The 9,826-nt window shown below is 45.8% G+C and overlaps 1 protein-coding gene across 1 annotated transcript in view; it reads right to left on the bottom strand.

The window, feature by feature from the left end:
- Positions 1 to 259: 259 nt before the first annotated feature.
- EPDR1 (ependymin related 1) overlaps positions 260 to 9,826 on the bottom strand; it is a 28,332-nt gene continuing 18,765 nt past the window's right edge. The window contains exons 3-4 of the mRNA XM_029918666.1: positions 3,097 to 3,305; positions 260 to 1,891 (exon numbers count right to left, since the gene is read on the bottom strand). Of these exons, the coding sequence (XP_029774526.1) occupies positions 1,695 to 1,891; positions 3,097 to 3,305 (406 nt within the window). The 3' untranslated portion in view covers positions 260 to 1,694. The remainder of the gene's footprint in view (positions 1,892 to 3,096; positions 3,306 to 9,826) is intronic.

The following is a 9,826-nucleotide window of genomic DNA, read 5'->3' on the forward strand; positions in this document are numbered from 1 at the left end:
CATGAGAGCCTGGACCTGGATGGAGGCTGAGGGGACACACAGGAGCTACGCTGGCAAGACTCAGGACACTGATTGCCTGTGAAGACAAAGGAGAGAGACTTCCAACCCAGGGAACTGGGCTTTGAGAGGAAGAGCAAGCCTTTGAGAGAGGAACAGCGATCACAGGAAGCACGCTATTCATCAGAGAGGAGTTTTGACTCCCAAATAACCAAGAGAATCCACATATATGACAAGAATAAATACATGAAAGAACATGAAATGCAATTAAACTTGTTTATTGAAATAAACTGTAATACAGATTGCTTTCAGCATGTTACAAATGTCACACATTTCTCCTACTAATAGGTGATAGGTAGCCAGATGAAACAATTGCAGAAGAATCTAGAATAATAAATTTTACTACTGAGACTCTCTCTCGAGGTCAGCAAACCAAACCCAACCCTTGAACAGATGAGGAAACTAAGGACCAGACGGGCTGGCATCCCCCACTCTACAAATGTTTAGGGCACTGACCGTGTGCCAGGCACTTACTTGGTGCTGGGCACATAAAGGCAAACACGACACCCAGAGTCAAGGAACTCGCAGCCAAACTAGTGGGGAATAGTGTCCAGTAAGCAGGAAGCTGACACACAGCCGAAGCAGTGTCGTGAGAACAGCATGCTCAAGCTATGGGGTGCCCCGATGGAGGCTCGGGAGCAGCTCTCTGAAGGTCAAGTGTGAGCTGACCTGGCAGGGGTGAACAGAGGTCATATAGACGAAGAAGGTGTGAAACAAGTGCCCCAGGAAGGCCCAGGTGAGGGAAGGCGGAGTGCATCTAGTCAGTCAAAGGAGTTCAAGTACAAAGGAATTCCTCTCCTGGATTTTGAAGACAATTGTCTCCTGATTTCCAATTCAGTGCTATTTTGAGAATACTGTCGGTCTTTCTAGGTCCCCTGACAAATATGTGATGATTCGGCACATATAGATCAGTACTCTTGCATAGAAAAAAGGAAACATACATAGCTCATGCTTCCCCAGGTATAGACATCAAGATTTTCAAACCCTCTCATCTTACAGTGTCTCTTGGAGGAATAATTGCTTTCTGGCCTTTCATTTCCTCCCCAAATTTACATCACTCAGGTCATGCCATAAAGCCCTTATGTCTGGAAGGGATTTTAAGGAATCACTTTGTCAGTGGCCATGGGAGCAGGAGGCGGGGCTGGGGGAGGAGTGGCCACCCGGGTGCGGGCAATAAAGGAGCCGTTATCTGTAGAGTGTGTAAAAGTTTACAGAAAAACTGACCAAGATCATCCTGCATTTTATTATCACCCCGTGGCAGCAATCTTGTGTCACGTCAGTCATGAAACACTCCTCCCCACCAGGCAAAGCGCTCCTGCCGACTCCCACCCGTGCACACCAGTGCGCTTAGATACACCTGCACACGCAGACCGCACAGCGCCACACAGGCTGTACACCTGCCTAAAATCCCCAGGTTCACCCTCTCTTCCGTTCCTATCACCACACATTCTCCAGTCCACTCCCTTCTGTAAACAAAGCTTGAGTAGTCAAAAAAATATATACAAAGAACCCTCTATCAGATGTGCATCTTCTTACAAGGAGGACATTCATCTCCAGTGAAGGTTCTCATTTCTCAAAAGCCTCAAATCCCTTTCGAGGTGGGGATGACGTCCGAGGCCACTTCTGCACCCAAGGGCTCACCAGGAGCAGTCCTCACCCATCCTCTCCGTCTGGGCCATCTGGCAGGTGCTGGGCGGGGTAAACACCGACGGGTCTTTAATGCCCAACTGTATGTCGAAAAACCTCGTGGACAATATGACGCTGTAATTTTTGGTGAAGGTTTCCTGGACAGGGTAGCAATCCTTGGCTGTGTAAATGCCAATCCAGGTTTCATCTGTAATAGGAAGGGAAGGTGACTTTGTATGTAGAAGGTAGGCAAGATGCCTGTGTTTTTTTTTTTCTCTTGTGGGAAAATATACATAAAATTGACCATTGTAACTATTTGTAAGGCATTCAGTGGCAGTAAGTATGTTCACATTGTTGTGAAGCCATCACCACCCTCCTTCTCCAGAACTTTTTCATCTTCCCCAGTTGAAACTCTATGCCCTTTAACACTAACCCCTCATGCCACTCCCTCAGCCCCTGCAACCCCCATCCCACTTTCTGTCTCTGAGAACGTGACTACTCTAGGCATCTCACGTAGGTGGAATTATATAGTATGTTTCCTCTGCTTACTGGCTTATTTCGCTCAGCATAACGTTCTCGAGTGTTAGCATGTGACAGGATCTCCCTTCCTTTTTTAAGGTTAAATAGCATTCCATTATCTGTTTACACCATGTTTCAGGTATTCATTTATCTGCTGAGGGACACTTGGGTTGGTTTCCACCATCTGGCAAAATTCATTCATTCATTATTCATTCATTCATTATTATGAAGAATGCTGCTCTAAACATGGGTGCACAAGTAGCTTCTTGGGTCCCTGCCTTCTGTGCCTTCAGATATACACGCAGCAGTGGAGTTGCTAGGTCATATGCTAATTCTATGCTAAACTCAGTGGCGGGGTTGGCGGGGGTGGGGGGATGGAGGGAACTGTTTTCACACTGTTTTGGCCTGTTTCCCACACACGCCCTAAAGCCTGTGTATTCCAAACAGCTTTGGGGTGGGCACACAGAGGCACCACTGAGAACAGCTTCCCATCTATACACAAAAGAAGACGGTCAGAATAATGGGGGTAGATCTGGTCACTGTAACTTGAGGAAGTGATATGGGGCCTCTAACGTATCCCTTAGACAGAAGTCTTCTGTGTCACAGATCTCAGGGTCATTAAACGTCAGAGCCAAGGCTAAGCCCATAATAGCCAAGGTGGCAGAAAGGTACAGGTGGTGCTGGAAGGCAGAGGTGTTTCAAATATGATGCTTACACCTGGAGCTAAACGACTAGCAGAGTACATATGGGGGCTGCAAAGCAGGTGGGGGGTGGGGACGTTAAACAATTGGATTAAGCTTGTGAATGTCCTTAACTACCTTCCTTAGTGGACTTAACCTTTTTTCCCATCATGCTTCCTGGGACACAGCCCTTGGGTATTTTTTGAAGCCTTACACGATCTAGCTGACTTTCTGTCAGACCACTCCTGGACCGTGATCTGCTCTTGGGGCCCCCCGATGGAGTACTGGTCCTCAAAGGTGGCGTTCTGAGGAATGTCTAGAGGATCCCAAGGGTCCGTCAGGGTGATCTTGGAGCACTGCTTGGTGGCTTGCTCAATCTGAAACATCACTCCATCCTTATAGAGCAAAATATATTCAAATAATCTGAAAGATATAAAGAGACCAGATAAGGACTTTATGTTACAATCATCATGCCTTTTGTCAGCACATGGTCCAAAGGCCTGCAATATAAATTACTCTTAGAATAGAACAAGCAGAAAAAACTAGTTTGGTTTGTTAGACAATCATTTATTTATTTATGAGCACTAAACACTTTGATAACCTAACAACAAAATAATTAAGACTAAGTAAGAGTTCAAAACTGAATACTGAATAACTGAGCACTTATTATATGCCAGACTATGTGCTTAGGCTACAAACAGGGGAAGACAGGGCCCTGGGTTAAGGGCGGGTTTGTGACCTTGTAACACAGGGACACAGGAGGATCTAACCCTTGGCTTGGTTGAGTTCTCTTGGCAACACTGACTCTGGAATTATTGGGGGGCCCTGAATGCAGGGCATCAGGATGCCGCTGCATTCAGACCACACACCTGTGTCCCACTGTCTCAACTGTCAGTCATGAGCAATGGGTTTCAGGGTGAGGCACAGCTGTGTGAGAACGGGGCTCTCCTCCCATACCTGGAGGAGGCCGAGGTGAGCAGGCATGTATGCCCCATGTATGGCGTGAGCCAGAGGTACTCCCAGGCTGGGCCGGGAGTCTGCAGACGCCCCGGTCACCCACCACATGGCACTGTCACCAATCCTGCGTCTATCTTCAAGTGAAGCAATCCAAGAGTTGGGCTTTTGAAATGTGTTTGATCGTCAATCCAAGACTCAGGCCACTGCTGCTAGTCCAGCAGAGTGAGGCTGCAGCCTTGAACTCACCCAGTGCAGAGCCTAGAGAGGGTGCTTTCAATGAGCAAATAAAAGACAGCCAACATATTACCCATGGAGTGTGAGGCTCACTCCACTCCACAGCCCCCAACTGCCTCCAGGGAAAATGTTTGCCATCCCACGTTTTCTACGGAGCCAGTATGCAAATGTACACATGACCTCATTTTATATAGTTAGATATACCTATCCTGCTTCATTCCAGGAAACATTTGAAATGGCTTATAAGGGTCAAATCCATGCACAGACTCTTAGAAATGGGAGTGATCGCAGAGAGAAAAGGAAGTGTTCATTTGCTGTGACACTGCTCCCATAAACGTGAAGCCAACCTCTTATAATAATATACATACAGGATTCACACCCTGCAAAAGCCCTTTGAAGGAGATGGGGTTGGACTGTCACTGTGCTCTCATGCCCAGTGAAGTCCCTGGCACATAAGTCTAAACTTTCATGTAAGGAGCACAGACACCTGGGGCGCCTGAGTGGCTCAGTCTGTTGAGTGTCCGACTCTTGATTTCTGCTCAGGTCATGATCTCATGGTTCGTGAGTTTGAACCCCACGTCAGGCTCTGCATTGAGCAGGGAGCCTACCAGGATTCTCTCTCTCTCACTCTCTCTGCCCTCCCCCGCTTGCACATACTCTCCCTAAACAAATAAATATTGATTTTTTTAAAAAAGGAGTACGAAGACATCAGTATCTATTTTAGAGCACTGACCACTCATAAATGGATTCTGTACAGAGATCCAGTTCCACGATCCTCTTGGTGACAACAACCCCACAGAACAACTGCACCGTGTGCCCTCAGAGGACTGTCTTCTTTATTCTCCTAGCCATCAGCACCCTCCCGTGTGCCTTCCCAAGTCCCAGGCATCTAGCCTAGACAGCCACTGGTCACTTTTGCTGAAATGCCAAGTGCTTCTCCAAGTGCCATGACTGCGCCCTGAAAGGTACCCACCATGGGCAGGAGGGTGGGCAGTCCTTCCTGAGAACAGCTCTTAGCTTCCAAATCCACAGGTCGCAGGAGGCGGGAGCCTGGCAGCCATGCTGGCCACACATGGGCTGGTGGCCATCCTCCACAGAGCTTACAGAACCAGAGGGGAACGTCCCGCCCAGGGTGAGACCATCAGATCCTTGCCCCCGAACATGTGGAACTGTGGCCGCACAGGTCATAGGTAAGTTCAGAAATCACAGGAGGCTGAGTCCAACATGTGAACTGAGCGAGAGTGAAGAAGAATGAAGCAGAGAGAAGCACAGCGAGCTGGGACTCCATCCAACAGTTGGTCGCCTCTTGGATGCATATCTGTTTCCTCGGGTGTAACAAACTTTCCTTTCTTCGGGAACTTTTTGTGTGACTCATAACCAGGTCTCCTCTCTAAGATAGTTGAAAACTCCACAGTTCCCCCTAGAGCCCTGGACAACAGCTGCTGGGACAGCTGTGTTGTGTGTCATGCGGTGTTGCGGTCACCGCGGACCCCTGGCCACCGCCGCCTGCCCGCGGAACAGCCACCAGCTGGGGAAGGGAGGGGGCAGCAGGGAAGGGATTCTCCCTGCTCCACTGCAGTCCCGAGGCCAGCTCTGCCCATACACAGAGGTAAACTTTATTTTAAAATGAGAACTCTCTGGGGCGCCTGGGTGGCTCAGTCAGATAAGCATCCAACTTCAACTCAGGTCATGATCTTGAAGTCGGTGAATTCGAGTCCCACGTCAGTCTCTGTGCTGATAGCTCACAGCCTGGAGCCTGCTTTGGATTCTGTGTATGTGTGTCTCTCTCTGCTCCTCCCCTGCTTGTGCTCTGTCTCTCTCAAAAATAAACATTAAAAAAATTTTTTTAATAAATTAAAAAATAAAATGAGAACTCTGGACTTGAAGGAATCATCACAAAATGGTAACATTTATTACTTCTGGGTGGTCTGAACACAGGTGTTTGTTACAGTGTTCTCTGTACTTTTCTGTTTTCAAAATATTTAGTATTTTTAAAAGAGGCCATGATCTGATACTGAGGTTATGTTGACAGTGCCTTAAGTAAAACAGAAAGTATTAATTTAATGGGAAACCAAAACCAACTGAATCATTGCTTTTTAGTTTTTCAAAATCCCATATGGGTAGAAAAGCGAGTACTGATCCATACGAAGTTTTGGAAAAGGAGCTTCTCACGGCGTGGTGCCCATTGTGGCCTGGGTGTTTATGGGAACATATTCACAGTTCAGAGGTGAGGTTCTCCATCACAAATAGGATACGGGCTCCGGAGCCTGAAAGAGCCATTAGGTCAAAATGCAGAGATCAGCCAGGGTTGAAATGAATCATCTGCCTGGGATGCTGTGCGGCTCATTCCCTTCGCAGAGCCGAAGGACTGACTGTCTTCAACAGAAACTCGATCCCGGGAAGCGAGATCAAAGCCTGGCTCTGAAGTGAAGGAAGTTGTGAGGATGGGCGCCATCGGTGACACCCCTGGGGTGCAAGCAAGGTGAGGTGCTGGAAAGGGCTTGGAGGACAAGGCGGGCAGGCCAGGCCTGGGTCAACAACTGCCTGCAAACTCCTCTTTGCTGGCCAGCCCCCAAGCAAAGCAGGGCTCCTGGAAGGACTCCGCGAGGCCTGGGCTGTGAGCAAGGTCAGGCTGACCAGGCCCCGCGGAGGGGCCAGCGGGTTGAGTTCTCACAGCAGCCTCGGTGCAGACAGGGTGCCCGGCAGTGCTCCATTCTGCCTCTCGCCTCGTGGCACCAAGGATTTTTGTTGCTTTTGACAAACTTCAGGCCGCATTGACCATTTCTGTTGTTTTCCTGAAAATCCGTTTTCCCCAAAAGTAGCCTCTACTATCCCTATGTTCTCCAAAACACCAAAAACCTGAAGAAGTTTTAGATCTTTTGAATATGGGTATCTGGTTTTGGTAAAACTGATTCATGTTCAAAGTAAAAAAAAAAAAAAAAAAAAGAAAGAAAACGAAAAAAGAATTCCAAACAGTACAGAAATGGAAAATGAAGTAAACATGGCCCATGGCCCAGAATTTCAAACTTACAGAAATAACAACTCTGTATTTAAACATACAGTGATATTTTCACTTGAATTTCTTAAAATTGCAGTAAAATAGAACGTAAAATTTGCCACCTTTTGCATTTTAAGTGCATAGTTCACAAGCGCTAAGTGCTAAGTGCTTTGTACTGTTGTGCAACCTATCTCCAGAACTCTTCTTATTTTGCAAAACTGACTCCCTATACCCAAAAAGGCTCCCCATGTCTCCCTCCCCCAGCTCCTGGCAACCACTGGTCTCCCTTCTGTCCCTGTGCACCTGACTGCTCTAGGGACCTCCTACAAGTGGAATCGTTCCGTAGCTGTCCTTGTGTGATTGGCTCATCCATGCTGTAGCGCGTGTCAAAGCTTCCTTCCTTTTTAAGGCTAATATTCCATTGAATGTATACAGCACATTTTGCTTATCCGTTCATCTGTGTCGGGCCCTGGGTTGTGTCCACCTTTAGCTACTGTGAATAATAATGCTGCTATGAACATGGCTGTGCAAATATCGTACTGATTTTTCATTATGTGGCCTGGACACATTTTATAAAAATGAGTTACTATAATGTCTTCCTTTTTTTAATGAGTGAATATAATGCTCTCTAACCTACATTTTAATTATTTTTATTTTAATGCTTATTTTGAGAGGAAGAGAGAGAGCACATGCAAGCAGGGGAGGGGCAGAGAGAAAGGGAGAGAGGGAATCGTGGGGCTCCATCTAATAAATCATAAGACCATGACCTGAGTCGAAATCGGATTTCATTGGGCACATAAACAACTGAGCCACCCAGGCGCCCCTCTAATGTACACTTTAAATTAAACAATTTGTCCTTGATAGCCTTTCAAGTCAAAAAATATACATCTATGGAATCATTTTTTCCTAATTCATTAAGAAATGAAGAATATTTAAATATTTATTTCTGAGAGAGAGAGAGTGAACATGAGCATGCAGGGGAGGGGCAAAGAGTATCCAAAGTGGGCTCTGCACTGACAGCCACAGGCCCAATGCAAAGCTCAAACTCGCAAACCATGAGATCATGTTGGATACTCAACCGACTGAGCCACCCCGGTGCCCCTGAAATAGTTTTTAAATGCAGAAGAGCTGAAGGACTAGTACAATGATCACCTTTGTATCTACGACTTAGATTCAATCATTGTTACATTTTGCTGTATTTGCTATTTCTAAATATTTACTGAAAACAAGGACTTTCTTTATTGGTGTATAGGAATGCAACCGATTTCTGTACATTAATTTTGTACCCTGCAACTTTACTGAATTCATTAATCAGTTCTAAAAGGCTTCTGGTGGAGTTTAGTGGGCTTTCCAACAGCAGAAAGAGAAACCAAGAAACTAATCCCGTTCACAATTGCACGAAAAACCATAAAATATCTAGAAGTGAACCTAACCAAGGATGTAAAAGACCTATATGATGAAAACTATAGGAAACTTATGAAAGAGAATGAAGAAGACACCAAGAAATGGAAAAACATTCCATGCTCATGGATCGAAAGAATAAACATTGTGAAGATGTCATTACTACCCAAAGCAATCTACACATCCAATGCAATCCCCATCAAAATTGCAACAGCGTCCTTCTCAAAGCTAGAACAAGCTATCCTCAAATTCATATGGAACCACAAAAGACCCCGAATAGCCAAAGTAATATTGAAGAAGAAAACCAAAACGGGAGGCATCACAATTCCAGCCTTTAGCCTCTACTACAAAGCTGTCATCATCAAGACAGTATGGTATTGGCACAAAAACAGACACATAGACCAATGAAATAGAATAGAGAACCCAGAACTGGGCCCGCAAATGGACGACCAATTAATTTTTGACAAAGCAGGAAAGGGTATCCAATGGAAAAAAGACTGCCTCTTTAGCAGGTGGTGCTGGGAGAACGGGACAGCAACACACAGAAGAATGAAACTAGACCACTTTCTTACACCATACACAAAAATAAACTCAAAATTACTGAAGGACCTGAATGTGAGACAGGAAACCATCAAAACCCTCGAGGAGAAACTAGGAATCAACCTCCTTGATCTCAACCACAGCAGTTTCCTACTCAACACATCCCCAAATGCAAGGGAAATGAAAGCAAAAATAAACTATTGAGATCTCATCAAGATAAAAAGTTTCTGCACTGCAAAGGAAACAATCCAAAAAACTAATGGGCAACTGACAAAATGGGAACAGATAGTTGCAAATGGCATATCAGATAAAGGGCAAGTATCCAAAATGTATAAGGAACTCACCAAACTCCATGCTCGAAAAACAAATAATCCAGTGAAGAAATGGGCAGAAGACATAAACAGACATTTCTCCAAAGAGGACATCTAGATGGCCTACAGGCACATGAAATGATGCTCAACATCACTCATCATCAGGAAAATACAAATCAAAACCACACTGAGATACCACCTCATGCCAGTCAGAGTGGCTAAAAATGAACAAATCAAGGGACTATAGATGCTGGCGAGGATGTGGAGAGACGGGCACCCTCCTACACTGTTGGTGGCAATGTAAACTGGTGCAGCTGCTCTGGAAAACAGTGTGGAGGTTCCTCAAAAAACTATCCATAGAACTCCCTTATGACCCAGCAATAGCACTGCTAGGGATTTACCCAAGGGATACAGAAGTGCTGATACATAGGGGCACATGTACCCCAATGTTCATAGCAGCACTGTCAACAATAGGTAAATCATGGAAAGAGCCTAAATGTCCA

Source organism: Suricata suricatta, chromosome 2, assembly GCF_006229205.1.
Source record: "Suricata suricatta isolate VVHF042 chromosome 2, meerkat_22Aug2017_6uvM2_HiC, whole genome shotgun sequence".
NCBI classification, from domain to species: Eukaryota; Metazoa; Chordata; class Mammalia; order Carnivora; family Herpestidae; genus Suricata; species Suricata suricatta.